The sequence below is a fragment of the Schistocerca piceifrons genome, chromosome 7 (genome assembly GCF_021461385.2).
Source record: "Schistocerca piceifrons isolate TAMUIC-IGC-003096 chromosome 7, iqSchPice1.1, whole genome shotgun sequence".
Lineage (NCBI taxonomy): Eukaryota > Metazoa > Arthropoda > Insecta > Orthoptera > Acrididae > Schistocerca > Schistocerca piceifrons.
This window is the reverse complement of record NC_060144.1, coordinates 113,428,914-113,447,527: the sequence shown is the minus strand read 5'-3', so window position 1 is coordinate 113,447,527 and position 18,614 is coordinate 113,428,914. Positions and strand designations below refer to the sequence as shown.

The following is an 18,614-nucleotide window of genomic DNA, read 5'->3' as shown; positions in this document are numbered from 1 at the left end:
GTTCCCTAAGTTAGGGTTGGATTTTATAACATAAACATTATTTTATCGGTAAAACGCCTCTGAGTACAAAAAGTGTTTCGCAATGGGAAAACTGGTGGTTCAGAAGTGGGAATTGATGGGAAATTCACTCTGTTCCCTAAATGAGGGTCCTCTGTTCTCTGTCTGTTCTCACATTTTAACAAATTTGTCATTAGTAAGCGATTTCAGTCCAGCAAGAGGCTGTGGAAACCATAGCAGATACTACTCACAGAAGAAACTCTGGACGAGGTAAATTTAGTTGAAAAGAGATTACGCCTAAAATAAGTGTCTTTCACCTTTTTCAACGTTTGATTTCAAACTGAGAATTTTTTTCTGTCGGCCAGAGTGGCCGAGCGGTTCTAGGCACTACAGTCTGGAACGGCGCGACCGCTACCGTCGCAGGTTCGAATCCTGCCTCGGGAATGGATGTAGGTGATGTCCTTAGGTTAGTTAGGTTTATGTAGTTCTAGGGGACTGATGGCCTCAGAAGTTATGTCCGATAGTGCTCAGATCCATTTGAACCATTTGAACCAATTTTTTTCTTTTTCCGGCTTAATTGACTACAAACTGGTTTTTTGTAATCCGATTGTTGATATATTGGCACTCTGTCCTTTCTATAGAATCAGCGAATTAAAAGGGGTCGTCATGGAGGTCTGACAGAATGGCAGAAAGAAACTATCGTGGTTCGACGTTCACTTGACCACACCGTGAATCTAGTTGCCTGATATCTTGGTGGGGCTGTCCACCGTTTCTACAGGGAATGGTGTACCACTGTCATCCACGCAACACTGCGTATGAACAGTGGTCGTGAAAGGCGCTATCTGACAGAGACTGGTTATGGAAGAGACGTCCTATGAATGAGTATAGGTTTTAAACCCTTACAGAAAATGCTTGTTAGTAAACGCAGATCCATCTCAATAAATTTCAGAGTGAACATTGCGAAGGGAACTGCTTGTAACGGACATCTGGTGTCGCGTTTCTCGCGAGAGGCCCTTGCGCGCAATAGTACGTACACTGAGGTGGCAGTGGTCATGGGACAGCGGTATGCATATATACATCACATACACAATATATAAAACGGCAGTGCACTGACGGAAAAATCGTTTGTACTCATGTGATACTTGTAAAGACGTTTTCGACGCGATTATGGTCGCACGGCGGGAACTAACAGACTTTGGAAGCAGATTGGTAGTTGGAGATGGACGCATGGGACATTCCGTTTCGGGAATCGTTAGGGAATGCAATATTCCGAGATCCACAGTGTCAAGAGAGTGCCGAGAATACCAGATTTCAGGCATTACCTCTCCTTACGGACGACGCAGTGGCCTTCAGTAAACGACGGAGAGCAGTGGCATGTGCGTAGAGTTGTCAGTGCTAACAAACAAGCAATACTGTGTGAAATAACCGCGTAATCAACTTGAGACGTACGTCGAACGCACCCGTTAGAATAGAGCTGCGAAATATGGCGTTAATGGGATACTGCAGCAGACGACCGACGCGAGTGCCTTTGCTAACAGCACGACATCGACTGCAGCCCCCATCCTGTTGTTCGTGACCGTATTGGTTGGACGTAAACGACTGGAAAACCGTGACCTGGTCAGATGAGTCCCAATTTCAGTTGATAAGAGCTGATAGTAGTGTGCGAACGTGGCGCAGACCCGAAGAAGTCATGGGCACATGTTGTCAACGGGACACTGTGCAAGCTGGCGGAGTCTCCATAATCACGTGAGCTATAATGGACCGCGTCATCTGGTCTAACTGTTGAAATGGTTACGTTAGGCTGTTTGAAAACTATTCACCGCCATTCATGGACTTCATATTCCCAAACAACGATGGAATTTTTATGGGTGACAATGCGCCGTGTCACAGGTACACAGTTGTTTGCGTTTGGTTTGAAGAACATTCTGGACAATTCGAGTGAATGATTTGTCCACGGCAACACTTCCGCAATTATCGAAGGCTGTAGAGGCAGCACTGTTCAGTATTTCTGTAGGGGGCTTGCATCGACTTTTTGTGTCCATGCCAAGTCAAGGTACTGTACTAGGTCAAGGAAGAGGAGGGCCGACACGATATTAGAAAGTATCCCATGACTTTTGTCATCTCGGTGTAAAGCAGAACGACACAGAAAATGCAGAGTACCCGACTGTGATTCGACGACCGTAGATTTCCTCTCTTCGAGTACACCGACAGCCCAATGAGGCAATTAACCCGCAGAGCGTGGATGGTGAAGTTCTGGCTGTAGGTGGGACCTTGATATTTTTGGAGTGATTTTTGTACTGTGATCTGGGACCATTTATTCGGGGTACAGTGATGGCGAATCAGCATGTTAGCATGTGTATTTTAACATTCTCTGAGACCTGATTTTGTCTCTGTTGATACTCCCTGTCGTGACTAGACGAACCCTCCTTCGTCTCCCCTAACTGTGGGCTCTTTTATTGCCCTGGGAGAGAGTAAAATATTGAGACGTAGATATAGTTCGTAAAAAATCACATTAACAACTGCACCCCAAGATGGGGGTGTGGGGAGGAGAGGAGGTGAAATACGTGGACCCACGTGATTCGATGTCGCGTGAACTCCTGTACTTTACCTGTACAGATGAAAACAAGTGAGGTGTTGCAATGATAACACACTGAACTGGCATTCGGGAGGACGCCTGTTCAAATTCGCTTCTGTCAAGCCTGATTTAGGTTTTCTGTGATTGTCCTAGATCGCATAAGGCAACTGCCGGGATGGTACCTTTGAGAAGAACACTTCCGATAGCTTTCTCCATCTTATCTATTCCAAGTTTGTGCTAACGACATTCTCGTCGACAGGACTTTAAACGTTAAATTTGCTTTTTTCCTTTGTATAAAATCAAGGCTTTAGTTTCATTTCCTATACGTTTTCATACTTGGCTATGTGACGAGTACATTCTCCATTTGCAGAACCCTAAGATATTTGAGAGATGCAGGATATAGACAATAGTAATGTAAATATTAATCGCTCAATCGGAGATAAAAGCAGCCACCTAGTAAAACTGGGCAAGCGGGAGCTATTTAGCATACTCCGTCAGTCCAAAAACTTTGGAGACTGGATTAAAAAAAATAGAGGAACGTTAAAAGGGTTGTTTTAGTGGCCTTAATGCTTCAACCGTTCTACGTAGTCTCCCCAGTAAAACTTGAGTACAATGCCCAGAAAGATTAAACAACAATTCGAAACTGTCGGGGAAGACCTTATCTTGATTGTTGTTGTCCGTCTAGAGCGACACATTGCCTTGAATGTCGGTTATGTCGTCCACTTACGTGGAAGGTACTTATTGATAACATCAGGTCTCAACACCCGTGACGTTCCCTTTCCGCGAAAAATCTCTGCGCGTTTTGCATTTCAATTAAGCCGCGGCAAGTGTCCAGGCATGTTTTTTTTTTCCCGGGAGTCAAGGTGTGCGGGATCTACTTTACACACATTTTTCTCTTTTTGAAAACATGTTTTTACCAGTTGATTTATAGATGTTGCTTCATTGCGATTTGTGATGCACACTACGGTCTCGCGTTCTCCACTTCACACTACCTGCCCGCAAGTGACTGCTCGAATGCACATCCGTTGTTTACAGTTATTTGTTCAAGCTGTCAGCGCACTTAACTGCATTGGCGTCTCTTATCGCCAGGATTAAAATCAGTCTCGGAACATTTTGGACGGACAGGATAATGGAAAAACAGAAGGAAACAAATCTCTTTCTGCCCGTTATACACATATTTTTTTAAACATCTAACAAGGTACGCAAGTTAGTCCAAGTTAATTGCAATAGAAGTAATTCCTAACAGCTGCTTCTCTCTATTACTTTATATCTTGACTCAACCCTGGTCAGAACAGGTGGCGGAAAAGATATTTAATTTTGTTCTGGGATGATATGTCGGATATTAAATACGTGAAACGATATCTGTTTTCGCGTACGCTGAGTAAAGTTAGTGACTTTCTGGACATTGTCAGTGAAACCATGAGAGTTCTGCAATCCTATTGAAGTCCAGAGAACACGCAGTAACGAAGGAAAAAAAGTGCCTACAGTTATAACCATATAAAAATCACTGTACTTGGCATTCTGAAGAATGAGCGTGACGTGAATCTACCTTTATAGGAGAAGTCGCTACATTTGGGACAGTGCGACCATACCAGAATTCGAATACTCCTAACAGCAGACCGAAGTAGAATTGTTTGTGAGGATGAGTGCTGTATACCTGTGTATATGATTGTTGTTAAACAGTGATGTGCGCCTTGATGAAAGCACAAAAATTGCTTAGTAAAATCGGCTGATCTTTTACTGAGCTGTCACTGCTACAAATGCATTTGCACGAATGGCCAAAGTTTCCATCGCCCACGGTGATCGTGAAATTGAGGTACGAGTTAATTTGCTACTACTCTGGCGGCACTATTAGTTTGGTCGACTAATCTTTTTGAAAGGTGAATTAAGTTACAAGCGTTCCGGAGCTTTTGATGAGCTTGATGAACTGGAAGCGACACTTTAAAGCACTTACGTTCATTAGAGCCGGACATTGTACCTGTACATTGGACAGCATTGACATGCTTCCAGTATGCTGATAAATTGCCTTTGATCCTGAGAGTCGGTAGGTATTAACACACTGACATTTGTACTTTACAACGAACGTTCATTCTAGTTCGCATAATATAACCTTCGCTTCTGGAAGATTTAATTAGCGCCATCCCTGCTACTTGCCGGTCCGTACGTGTCGCCTCTTACGTCTCTTGGTATAGCGTTTCGTTTAACTGGTGCGACAAACTATGCATTTATTTTGTTTCACCAGCCATAAGAACCAACCAAGCTCATTAGTCATTCAACACCTGCTCTCTAAATTTGGAGCAACTCCACGAAGACGCACCAGTCCGCTCCCGATAGTGACGTGGAGTTGTGCCCTTCCAGCAGACTTACTGTAATAACTACAAACAAATCTGATTCCAAAATCTAAACTTAATATAATGCCAAGATCAAAACGAGATTAACATTTTCTCTGCATTCTCCCACTTCCAGTCGCGTTTATATATCCCATACGACGTTACACCGCTAAGATAAGACTAGCTGGGATTATTTCTTCGGCACCATAAGAAGTTCATCACCATAATTTGTCTTTAAAAAGAATACCATTGACTTTAATATCCCAATGATAAACCTACCACCAAAAAAGCGCAAGTGTGGACGATGGCTGACAAAAACAGGTATTTCTTAACTTTATTTGTTGAAATAACATTAAGATTTAGTTGCGTAGCGTAGCTTGTACAGCATCAGATTATAATACAATCAGATGTGCCAGATAAGAATTAAGTGTAGATTTATAAACTCTCAAGCACTGTGTCTCGCTCTCAACAACATAGAACCCTAAACTATCAAATCAGACTGCTGACAAAATTGGTAAACAAGTTTCTTATGGTGACAATTTTCGCAGCAGCTGCTCATAATTACGGTAGTTCGCTAGAAAATCACCATTTGCGTGTTGCACATTAATATTTATACGTATTACGTATGCATCCAGGCACGTTTATCCTTTTTAACATCTTCAGTTGTGAAACTTCCTGGCAGATTAAAACTGTGTGCCCGACCGAGACTCGAACTCGGGACCTTTGCCTTTCGCGGGCAAGTGCGGGCTTCAGTTGTGTCTTGGAATATTACATGACTTTTTTGTTGCCACATATTGATTTTAGATTTAAAATCATCTCATGAAAGTTTTTTTATTGTTAATTTTTCCTGCAAGAGCAATTTTTAGATCCGTAACCAATGTAAGATAACGAAAAAATTCATGTAGCATTTCAGGACACCTAGACGTCTTGTTACGAAGATGAAACACGTCTGGCTGCATAAATAAAATATAGATTAATGTGCAGCATGCTAAAGTTGTTTTTCTTGTAAACTACTGTAATTTAAAATTAGGAAAATATAATAATCATGTTCATTCTCTCGAAGCTCCGACATGTCGTCATTGCAATTTTGTATTCTGAAACCTGAAAGAAGAACTCTCTTTCTTAAGTACATTTTCATTTCACATTAACAACAATCTACCTTTTTTGTAATAAAACGTAGCCTAGACAGCAGTGAGAGCAGTTCCACGTAATTTAACAGAGACTATGAAAACGAATGATCGTACTATTATGAACTGCTTTAATAATAACTTAATTTTCAATTACTGTTTTCTTTTAGATGCGTCCCCACAAGCTCGTTTCTTCTCTTCCCCGAATCAGCCCTTACCAGACAGGTAACAGAGTGACTTGAAAAAAAAAAAACACATTAATTTTTTCCTTATTGCTTGCAATTTATGAAGGATCTGCACAAGTCGAGCCCTAGCCTACAGGACAAGGAGTGATTGAGGCAGAATCCGATTATTAGCATGATATATGAGCTAGTCTGTGTAATACGATTTCCTGAAAAAATTTAGGTGAATGCCAGGTTGGATGAACTCTGGAACCGAATAAGCAGACAGTTGCAGGAAAAAAAAACACCCTTTCACGCTATAGACGACAAGGAAGCAAATAGCATACGCGGTATTTCTCCCCTTACTATTTTCTTAGTTCCCCAACAGGAGTGTTGGAGAGCAGCATCGCTGTTGTAAGAGTGGGGAAGTATTAAATTCCAACAAATGATAGCAGAATACCACGGCTGAGGTCATGCTTTGAAAATCAGAGTATGTGCCAATGATAATAGTGAAAACTGGCAGCTTTTCGTCGAGTGCTATATATCATGATCAAAATCGCGATGTAACATCCAAGAAACTCCAGGTTTAAATTTAGAAACATCTTGACTGAAAAATGGATTTTTGCGGTAGAAAAGGCCATGTTTCAACGTCAAATAGAACCGCCATCATTATTTTTCAGTTTACGAGAGCAATGATTTAGTCTGGACAAGAGAAAGACATCATAACATTTTGTTATTTGAATCTATTGAGGCATTTGTGAATGCGATACAGTACGACTGCTAAGGAAAATATGATCATATGGAGTATCTTCACAAACATGTGGTTCGGTCAAAGAATATTTTACTAACCTACGGCAGTAAATAAATAGTTTTAAAGTTATGTTATTTACTGTAAGTAAACATTAATACAGGTTAAGTCCGCCTGTTTAGCTGAGTGGTAACGTACTTGCGTACCAAGCAGCGGGCCTGGGTTCGATTCCCGGCTGGGTTGAGCTTTCCCTCCACCCTAGGACTGGGTGCTGTGTTGTCCACATCATTGTCTCGTCATCACCGACGCACAAGTTGCCCAGTGTGGCGCCACCTGAAATAAGACTTGGACCCAGTGGCTGAACTTCCTTGGAAGGGACCTCCCGACCGTCAATACTGCATGATCATTTCATTTCAAGTCGCCGGATCATAATATCCGGGATTAAATTATAACTGCACAATAAAATAAACGAAGTAGAAGGAAATGACACGTGAAGTTCCAGAAGATCAGCATCTATTACTTAATAATAACATGTGTAAGTCCACAGTCTTCCACAGGACACGGCCATGCTACCTCAGATATCCAGCGCAGCTGACACAGTCAAAAGTCCTGTGGCAGTACAGCATGGCAAGGCGACGAATTCGACGAAGTCCAGTTTAGCGGAGTGATGTCGCATACAGAATCCAACTTGTTTGAGGCAGCTGCCCGAAAAGAAAGGATTTTCGACCCATCTTTGGACGGTTCATGGCTGTTGCACGGCTATTTTCTTAGTTCCCCAGTGGCCGAGTAGCGTGGCAGATAGTCACACTGCTGCTTGTGGCGAGACTGATGAACATACAAAGTCTGCGATCTCGACACGTCTTCTGCTGTCGATGAAAAAGTTGCAAGAGAGCCCACCATGTTATAAAGAGCTGCAAGTGTTGTACAGAAACGAAAGTAACGTTGAATGTCCATCAAGGAAGCGTAATAGGAAGTACAATGTTTAAAGAGTTTATGAACGATTCATCGAATAGGTTCAGTAGTACTATAAGATTATGCGCTGATAATGCTATGTTAGCAGGAAGCTATCGTCGCTGGACAATCGTAAATCAATGCGCCTGTTGCGGGGTGTCGATGGTCGAACCCGGGACTTCAGATGGCCAAGTTGAAGCCAGGACCCACTGCGCTGTATTTCGTCAGGAGGCCGAGCAAGTTCAATAGTGTCAAGGAGCAGTGCAGAGTGATACAACGGTATTCGGTAGCGTTGCTTTATTCACATAATTTACAGCACTCTAACGGGTGCAGTGTAGTGCCGTGCCGCCCACAGCGCTGTTCTGTGAGTTCAGCCAGCTCAGCAACTCCAGGTATGCCGAAGCCGCTGCTCCGCCATCAAGGCCACTCAACTGGGAGTCGGCCGCACTCTGCTCAGTCGCCGACCGCCAAGGCGTCGCGTCTTGCGCCGCGTAGCTGCCCTCAGTTCCGGAGACTGTTACAGTCCCTGATCCCCGTCGCCCTCCACCCCATTTGGCCTGCTGTGTCTGACCATTGGACGGAGGTGGATGTACTGGTCACCTGTGGCCCTCGGACAGCCGCTGCTCCCGGGACAGGCCCGGACTTGAAACCGCGCCCTCCTGCATGCTGTGCCGCAATTTGCTGCTAGTGATGCTTGCCGGATGGCAACACCCATCGCCGTCTCTGGCGCCGTTGCAGCGCTGTCGCGCCCCCCTCAGCGTATGCCTCACCCGGACCCTGGTATGCCAGGTGGGGAGCAAACATGGCCCGTCCTGGACCCGCTGCAGATCGCTGTCACTGCCCTCCTTCAGGCAGACCGTGCAATCTCCAAGTATCTGTCCCGTCCTGGTGTTGTGTCCCCAGAGGTGTAATACAGCCCAAACAAGTACATAGAAACAAAGTACAGGTTTACACAGAATATTTACAACATCGCTGCCAGACTGGCCCCTATAAATGTAGACCAGCACAGGTACAACCCGACTCTCGACCGACCTGGCACATCTGTCAAGCTAAAAGTGCCTGATTATTTATACTGCTTTTCCTCTCGCTTCTGACGTAGTGTCAGAGAGAGACAGAAAGTATGACAGGGGCAAATTCCCATACGTCAGCCACTTACACATCGCCATTCCCAGTTTTCGCCTACTGCCTCGCCTCATACATCGCAATAACTTAAAGCAGCGCTGCAGTTCCCTGCCTCGCTGTTACTTCACTTCAAACAATTTGTACGTGCAATACGCCGCTGCAGCTCTGCACTATGTTTACTCTGCCTGGCCTACTGGCTGCTGACTATTACCACACACTGCCAGCTGCCCCAGACTTCATCGCCCAACCGCGCCTTTACTGAATTTTTTAACGAAATTCCCCTTTCCTACGACTAAGACTAATACTAGCACAGCACGCCGAAACACTTGGGATGATGAATGGCAGCTCTCTTTCAATGTGTTTAATGTACCATAATGACTACAACAAAAAGAAAGAGACCAGTAGTATCTGATTACAAGATTAGCAGTGAACATCTTCATTACGTCACATCGCTTAAAGATTTAGAGGTGATACTGCTAAGCAGTATGAAATGTGAGTACCGCACAAAATCAGTAATAGGAAAAGTGAGTAGGACACTTAGATTTGCTGGAAGGGTTCTGATGCCCAGCTGGCAGACAGTCTCCACACGGCAGCGTCATCAGTACAGCACTGGACATTACAGGCTGGACGTCACGCTGCTGCCCAGCTGTTCAACTGACAAAGGCTCGTCTGTGGATGGGTTTAAATACAGCTGCTCAACACTGACTACATAGAAGGATGGCGTTATGGCGTTACTGTGTCACAGTGGGGCGTCATGTGGGAGTGGCTTCCCAAAGGCTGGCCCCAGGGCATTGACACACGGAAGTCTGGTGATATGGGAGCCACGGCTTCTGCTAGGATGCCGAGTGCCAAGGTTGGCGACTAGCGACAGTCGATATCCGCCTCTTGATGCGCTGTTCTCGGCTCCTAGTTTTGCTACTGTCCTTCCAGTTACTCTATGGAGGTCGAGCCACACCTGACACTGAGCTATGACTCCTAGCCACGCATGTGCTGCAGAAAGCGAGGCGAACTCGTGGACGGAGCCCCAGCGTGGACCACGCAGAAAATTGGCTGCCCTTGGAGCACAGCAGATGTGCGCCTGACCTGCGTGGTGATGACTCGGCTGTGGTGCATTGCAGAGAGGGAGAATAAGCTTGGTTAAAGTTACCGAAGATGACTGACACTGCTTCGCCTAATTACCCAGCTGCCTGCTTGGCATTAATAGCGTAACTCACACGGACACACACAGTCCGCGAAGCTGCAGTGTGCGCAGGTCCGATGCTCTTCCTCTACAACTTGCTTTTTATTGTGATGGAGCTGACGACCATGTTTCCTTATCCGAGTGGAATAGGTCATGTGATTGTAGACTCACGCGCATGAATGCAAGTAACAACAAACAGCAATAACGAGTAATGGGGAACGTCTGGCTCTCACACGGGTTCCTCATGCGTATTCTTTGTCTTGCTGCCGTTCCTGCCTTCTTTAAATGAGACGGATGCCACAATCCCTGTCTCTCTCTCCATGACGGCATAGCTACTAGCTGGGCTACCAACATCAGCATTACTCCTATGCCAGTGGGACCACTTCAGGCCTTTTGTGTTGTTAAAGGAGAGAGGCATATCGTATCCTCACCCAGCAGTGAAGAAGACAGAGATGTTTGATGTACCGCTGGATCAGCATAAGACGTACTACTGGGAGTAAGAGCCCAAGAGAGCGAGTTGCGGAGGCCAGCACAGGCAGTAACATCTCTGGGCAAATCCACTGGCGTCAAGCAGCCTGTAAAATCCATCACTTTGTAGACCAAAGAGATAGTGACACAAAATGGAGCTGTTCAGAATGCTGTCTACTTGCATTTTGAGTTCGATTTCTTTTTAGGTGGCTCTTGGCGAGCTTTAATGCTTTTCTGGCTCGCAACTTCTCCTGTTAAATCGATCAACCCCATCTGTGGACAGATAAGAACTCTGAATGGAACCTTTATGTTCTGCAGCTCATCCATTGAAGATTAGCATTTGTGGACTCAGCTGGAGCATCACCTTATGGTACTCACATTCTGTTGATTCTGGGCCTGAATACGAGCACCAGTCTGCTGGATTTTCGTTTTGCGCGCGTAAGGGACAGTGCTTGTTTGTGCAGTATGGTATGCATAAAACACAAGACTGCCTGTTCAAATGTTACTATGTTTGTGAATACCTAAGGGACCAAACTGCTGAGGTCATCTGTCCCTAGACATACGCACTACTTAAACTAACTTATGCTAAGAACAACACACACCTATGATCGAGGGAGGACTCGAAACTCCAGCAGGAGGGGCGGCGCAATCCGTGTCATGGCGCCTGAAACCGCTCGGCCACTCCGCGCCATTTTGCCTGTGATAAGCTAACCTACCTAGATACAGAACGCATTTGGCTGTTGCCCTGTCCACCACCTACTCCAGATCTCTTACAACATTTGCACACCACCACTAACCAACCTCTCAGATTTATGGACTGTGACTTCGACTTGAATGAGCACGGAGGAACGTCGTATCCATATCTGTCACACAAACGAAGACCCACTTGATATGCAGCCGGGCTAGAGTCATTGTTGCTGACAGAGGTGGCAGCTCTGTGTGTTAACGTGCTCTCCTCAAAATAACCCACAAACTTAATAATATGTTTTTCCTACTTTACTGTACTTTATATTCACAATATGTAAAATTTCATTATTTGCTATCGTTCCTAGGATTACAAGTTAATGGCTAGCATTGCATGTAAATACAGAATCGGTTTTTTAAAAAGAGTTTTCTATAAAAAAAGAGAACCTGCGTTTTTGCTGTATTTTAAATCGCTTTACATGACATTTACCGGGAAACTCTGCTAGACAAAGAAAGCTGTAAACTGGCTGGGCATATGGAAAACATTCAATTTCTGACTAATCTATAGTTCTCTACCATAGGAAGAGAACGTAAGACGAAAATCTACGTCCGAGAGCTAGCCTTTCCAGACAGCTGATTTCGCTCATTACAGGCGAACCTGACGCACCTGTCGCGGCGTGACTACGTACCCGGCGTGGGCACGGGCGTGGCCAAGTGCCCGTACGACCCGGCGGACAACTCGACGGCGGTGTGGGTGGAGCGCGGCAACCCGGGCGGCCTGCCGGGCCTCTACAGCGGCACCAACGCCGAGTTCACCAAGGCCGACACCGTCATCTTCCGCACCGACCTGCACAACCTCACCACCGGCCGCCGCGAGTTCTCCTTCAAGAGGACCCTCAAGTACGACTCCAAGTGGCTCGACAGTGAGTACTACCCATTTTCAACACGCACTTTTTCTCAGTCGTTCTCATGTGTGGCTGTGCACAGTTTCATTCTCATCTTCCTACGTTTCCTCTGCTTTTTCACTATCATTGGCGCATATCAATATGGGATGTGTCCACCCTTCGCCTTCATGATGGTTCGGATTCTTATGAGAACAGTTTCAATCAGTTCTCTCAATGCCCATAGAGGATTCTCGACAGTCAAAACCAGAGAACGTAGTGATGAGCTCTGGAGCCTGGAGCGAAGTCGATGTTCTAACTGATCGCACGGGTGTTCCATTGTCATCAGATTCGCACTACTGGACAGGCCAGTCCATTTCAGGGAAGTCAATGTCTACAAACCATGGTTCAATACTTTCCTTGGATTAGCAAGACCTGTCATAGAATCCATTCGTGATAGATTAAACTCAGCGAGGTTGCTGGTGGAGACATGCACATCCGTCGTATCTCACTGTAGGGACATGAAATACACTGACCTGCGTCTTACAGATGATGGTACCCCCTCAGCACAGTAGAAGCGCTCATCGTAGATTCGCCGGATTCGGTGTTTGGAAGAATGGGTGCAACGGTGTAGAATGATGTGAAGTATTACAGCAGTTAGTGATCGAATAACAGCACGCATGTTTTCTGAAGGTAGGCCATATTTAATTGTAGCAATTTTCTTTGTGCTGCAGATTGAAATTTTCACTATGCAGCTGTTACGAAACTTCCTGGCAGATGAAAACTGTGTGCCGGACCGAGACTCCAATTCGGAACCTTTGCCCTTCGCGGGCAAGTGCTCTACCGACTGAGCTACCTAAGCACGACTGTCGAGGTACTGGCGAAAGTAAAGTTGTGAGGACGGATCGTGGGACGTGGTCGGGTAGCTCAGTCGGCAGTCGGTTAGCTCTCGGCCACTCCATGTCGCGTGTTCGGATCTGTTGTTGTTGACCGCGCCACCGCGCTAGTGTTAAGTGTCGTAGTTGCTTTCCTGACATCCGATGGCTCTTTCGTATCGGAAAGCCACGATCAAGCTGCAGTTCGACGCAACGTACTCTGCACCCAAGGCCCACGAAGTAAAGAGATTTTTGCATGGTACATGTTGGCTCGAAAGAGCTGCTGGGTATCCACTTCTCTGTCGTCTCCAGCGTTGTGTTTCTTAATTTCACTGACGATGTGGCCTGTGACAAGCTTCTCAGACGCTCAACGGAAGGTTACAGACTCTGCCACTCTGACGGAAACGTGGGTGTGGTAACACTTGAACGTACTGGACTGGGAACACAACATGTGCGAGTGTTTTAACTGCCATTTGAAGTTCCAGCGGAGTGGTCACCCTTGCTCTTGACCCACTGGTACAGTCCTCAGCCATACGGCCGAAAAAACGGAAGACCTTTGAAACTTACTCTGTCCTTAACTGGGTGCGAGAAGTCCATACTGAACTGCACCACCGTATACCTTCGTATCTCACGATCGCGATCAGGTTCGACCGTCGATAGCAACCGCTATGCCGATTACGTATGCTGCGGCAGCGAGATGGTAGACGCCAGCTGTCTAGGACGATCCTTCTGTGTTCATACAAGCCGTCTTCTAGCGCCGATGCCTCTGTTGCCCTCTCGTCGAGCCCAGGCGGAACCCATGCACCGCTGCAACGAAGAGGTGATATTACGGTGGAACTTGAAGAACAGGGTGCCACATCTGCCCTCTGACCTACGCCGGGCACAGAGGTGAGACAGTGTAAACAGAAATCGCCGAAGCGCCATAAGAAACGGCGCATAACGATAAAGGTACGTCTCCTCGGTGTGCGAGTGTGGGCGAGGACAACTGGCGATGTTAGTGGAGAATGATCTTCCCTCCACCATATCGTTCAAGACAGGAAAAGGCGCAAGAGGCAGCTCATTACGGAGGTCGAGAAGGAGGATGGACGACGAGATGAAACGGAAATAGTTATCGTCCAAACGTTCACACAATCATATACACTACTCTACGAGCGAGAGTACAACATGGATGTAGGCGTCAGGGAAGTCCTATCCGACTTACATGTCTCTCGGAACCCATAAGATGATGCTACTGTCTTGTCGGAGGTGACTTTGGAAGAACTGCGGGAGGCTATGTTTTGCGGTGCTCGCAACAAAACGCCAGGCGCCGATGGATTACCTCTTGAATTTTATCTTTGATCCTATGGGCCCAATATGGCTAGGTTAGAATGTACAGAGGTCTCCTGGACCCCGATTTTCAAGTGCCATCTGAATTCACTGAGGGCCTCTTGATTCCGGTGCCCAAACCTGGAGGAGGCTATGGCCCGCTTGATTTTCACCCATTGACAATGCTAAACACAGACTACTACACCCATCCTCCGTGAGAGGCTCAAATCTGCGATAATGGCGGCAGTTCGCACTTATCAAACCTGCATTGGGGGCAGCGCTTATGTTGTTACGACTTTGAGCACCTACAGAGACGTGGTGGCGCTGATTCAGATACGCCATCTCCACAACACTCTTTCGATTGCGACGAACATGGTTTCCTTGGTGCAGTTATGGACCACATCGTAACCCTGCGCGTGGCGATATCTGTTGTGTTTCGTTTGATACATGGTGCGGTCACGAAGATTACGATAAACGGCAGTCGGTCCGCCCCCGTCCGTGTCAACAAGTCCGTGAGCCAGGCCTGTGTTATTCTCCACTGCCCTCGGACCCGCTCTTCACGAACTGCGGCGACGCTTGGAAGTTCTTAACCTCCGCTCCGTGACCTTGCGATGTGGCACGTATGCCAATGATGTGATGCTCTTAGCACAGGCTGGTGACGAAATACGTACGGCAACAGTATGGGGCGGTGCTGGTAGTGTGATCAACCTACGGAATTCACGCTACGTGGGGGTCGGACGAGGCATACCTGTAGAACTGGCTGTACACCTGACAAAAATCCCAATGCTCAAATGTTTAGGGATATCGTGCCATCGACAAATACAACGTACGGCAGCCTTTCTGTATCGTAAGGCCTTACAACCACTCATCACACAGGCTCGGCTCAACAATTTTAGATCGTTGGACGTTCTGCAACGAACTCAGTACGTCAATGTGTATATGGCTTCTCGATTTAACTATAAATAAATAAATGTCGTGTGACTAGGGCCCCCCGTCGCTTAGACCGTTCGCCTGGTGCAAGTCTTTCGATTTGACGCCAATTCGGCGACTTGCGCGTCGATGGGGATGAAATGATGATGATTAGGACAACACAACATCCAGTCCCTGAGCAGAGAAAATCTCCGACCCGGTCGGGAATCGGACCCGGACCCTTAGGATTGACATTCTGTCTCGCTGACCACTCAGCTACCGGGGGCGGACGATTTAACCATTACGCCCACGTATTATCGATGGTTTCCCGGATGTAGGCATTGTTCGGACACGTGGTGAATACTGGCGCAGTTTTTAAGATCCGTTTTTGTTACTCTTGCTTTACCCTCCCACAAAGGAGGTGTTGGACTCACTCACGTCAAGCACAGAGCACTCGCTTTGTACCCCTTCGCTCAATGCGGTTACTCTGGCATTCTTCCAAGCATCATGACAGCAAAGGTGGTCCCACACACGCTGTGGCCACAGTTACGTGCGGGACATTTGTCGTCCCCAATATCTCATATTAGGACGCTCCTGGAACACAGCTATATGTTGGGACTTATACTGGAAACACGGAACCCGACAGCAAAGATTGATTATAATGTTCTTCGACGCTGAAATGCGGCTAACGACATTGTACGACACCCCATGGTTGACTGGACCCGGGTTTGGCAAGCCACCCACGCTTTGGCGAGCAATCCACGCGTCCTCCCTGGCCACTTTCGTGTGGTCGACGTCGTATGTGGTCACTGACGAGAAATGTCCGACCTAACTGACGATCCCATGTGTTCCCGTTATACGGCGGTAGATACGAACACAGACTAAGTGGTGGCCCCGCATGCGAATGCTGGAAACTGATCCGCCAAATACTGGCTGTCCTCCTACGCCACCCCTTTGCTCTGACTGTGGCCCTGGACCTCTTTCATCCCGACGCCGTCTATTTCCCGGTGACCCGGATGAATGCGATGAATTGGGTAAAAGAAATGGCGATACACGACATGTACCGCAACGGCGAAAAGGAGGTCTTCGATTTGTGGCATTACATTATGGACGAGTTCATGGTCTTACCGAACATAACGCAACATCGGAACCTTTCTGCTAACTAGGCTGGGGTGTGCTGGGTGTGAGAAGAAGCTGAACTGCAGACGTGCTGTTTCCACGGTCCCCATACGCAACAGGAACAATCTCTGATGGTGGGCAGCGATATCACGCACTCCGACGGCTGACGACTGGTGATGTCCGTTGAAATGACGACCGCCTCTTACTGTTCGCTCTCTCGATAAGGTGATCCCAGCAGGCAAGATGGCTCTTTTCGGTTCAGATTATCGTCACAATTTTTGGCATATGGCTCCCTTGTACAGGGTTATTACAAATGATTGAAGCGATTTCACAGCTCAACAATAACTTTATTATTTGAGATATTTTCACAATGCTTTGCACACACATACAAAAACTCAAAAAGTTTTTTTAGGCATTCACAAATGTTCGATATGTGCCCCTTTAGTGATTCGGCAGACATCAAGCCGATAATCAAGTTCCTCCCACACTCGGCGCAGCATGTCCCCATCAATGAGTTCGAAAGCATCGTTGATGCGAGCTCGCAGTTCTGGCACGTTTCTTGGAAGAGGAGGTTTAAACACTGAATCTTTCACATAACCCCACAGAAAGAAATCACATGGGGTTAAGTCGGGAGAGCGTGGAGGCCATGACATGAACTGCTGATCATGATCTCCACCACGACCGATCCATCGGTTTTCCAGTCTCCTGTTTAAGAAATGCCGAACATCATGATGGAAGTGCGGTGGAGCGCCATCCTGTTGAAAGATGAAGTCGGTGCTGTCGGTCTCCAGTTGTGGCATGAGCCAATTTTCCAGCATGTCCAGATACACGTGTCCTGTAGCGTTTTTTTCGCAGAAGAAAACGGGGCCGTAAACTTTAAACCGTGAGATTTCACAAAACACGTTGACTTTTGGTGAATTGCGAATTTGCTGCACGAATGCGTGAGGATTCTCTACCGCCCAGATTCGCACATTGTGTCTGTTCACTTCACCATTGAGAAAAAATGTTGCTTCATCACTGAAAACAAGTTTCGCACTGAACGCATCCTCTTCCATGAGCTGTTGCAACCGCGCCGAAAATTCAAAGCGTTTGACTTTGTCATCGGGTGTCAGGGCTTGTAGCAATTGTAAACGACTGTGGTACGTTTAGCTCCCTGCTTGCTTTATTCGTCGACTTCCGCGGGCTACGCGTGAAACTTGCCCGCACGCGTTCAACCGTTTCTTCGCTGACTGCAGGCCGACCCGTTGATTTCCCCTTACAGAGGCATCCAGAAGCTTTAAACTGCGCATACCATCGCCGAATGGAGTTAGCAGTTGGTGGATCTTTGTTGAACTTGGTCCTGAAGTGTGCTCAATGCGCTCTCGAGCGCTCTGGCGGCAGAAACCTGAAGTACGGCTTCAGCCGAACAAAACTTTATGAGTTTTTCTACGTATCTGTAGTGTGTCGTGACCATATGTCAATGAATGGAGCTACAGTGAATTTATGAAATCGCTTCAATCATTTGTAATAGCCCTGTATTTGTTGATTAAAAACAAAATGACAGCCCACTTCGGTGGTAGGAGGAGGGAAACATCATGGCCAAGCCTCTGAATTCGACCCCTACCCGCCTTGCCTCCTCCGCCCTGCCACTGACTGTACTCCTCAATTTCAAATTAAAAATAAAGAAAAAAATTTGAAAGATGAACTTGGTAGGTTGCGGCCCTCGTGGAGCATCGACGTCACATGTGGCGCGCACTAGAAATGTTTCTTTGTGTTATTTCTTCTGCGAAACGAAATGTGAAAAAAAGTCGGTAGAGACTGGCGTTTATTGACACGCAAGTCGTCGAAGTGAAAAAAAAGGGATAGCGTCTTAAAAGAGAAAATGGCAATGTGACCGCTCGCTATAAGCGGAGGGGGAAAACAAAAGGAGGTCAGTAGAGCACTTTCCCGTGAAAGTAAAGGTCTCATGTTCGAGTTTCAGTCCAGCACACAGTTTTAATCTTCCCTGCTGGTTTACAAAACATGTTTACACCATACGCAGATTACAACGGTCTTACGCTCGCGTACCGCGCTAAAGTAATGACAGTTATATTTAACAAACTCTAAAAAATGCCACAGTTCAACTGATATAATTGCAAATTCTACCGTTATCAGCGAAATCTACACCCGGCACGCAACCACTCACATCCGCCGTCCCTTCACG

General features: G+C 46.5%; 1 protein-coding gene across 2 annotated transcripts in view; it reads left to right on the top strand.

Moving 5' to 3' along the window:
- The window catches only part of LOC124804668 (semaphorin-2A-like), a 1,059,692-nt gene that overhangs the window by 870,653 nt on the left and 170,425 nt on the right, over nucleotides 1-18,614 (top strand). For both annotated transcript variants that reach the window (XM_047264910.1, XM_047264909.1), the window contains one exon: nucleotides 11,996-12,266. In XM_047264910.1, the coding sequence (XP_047120866.1) occupies nucleotides 11,996-12,266 (271 nt within the window). The remainder of the gene's footprint in view (nucleotides 1-11,995; nucleotides 12,267-18,614) is intronic.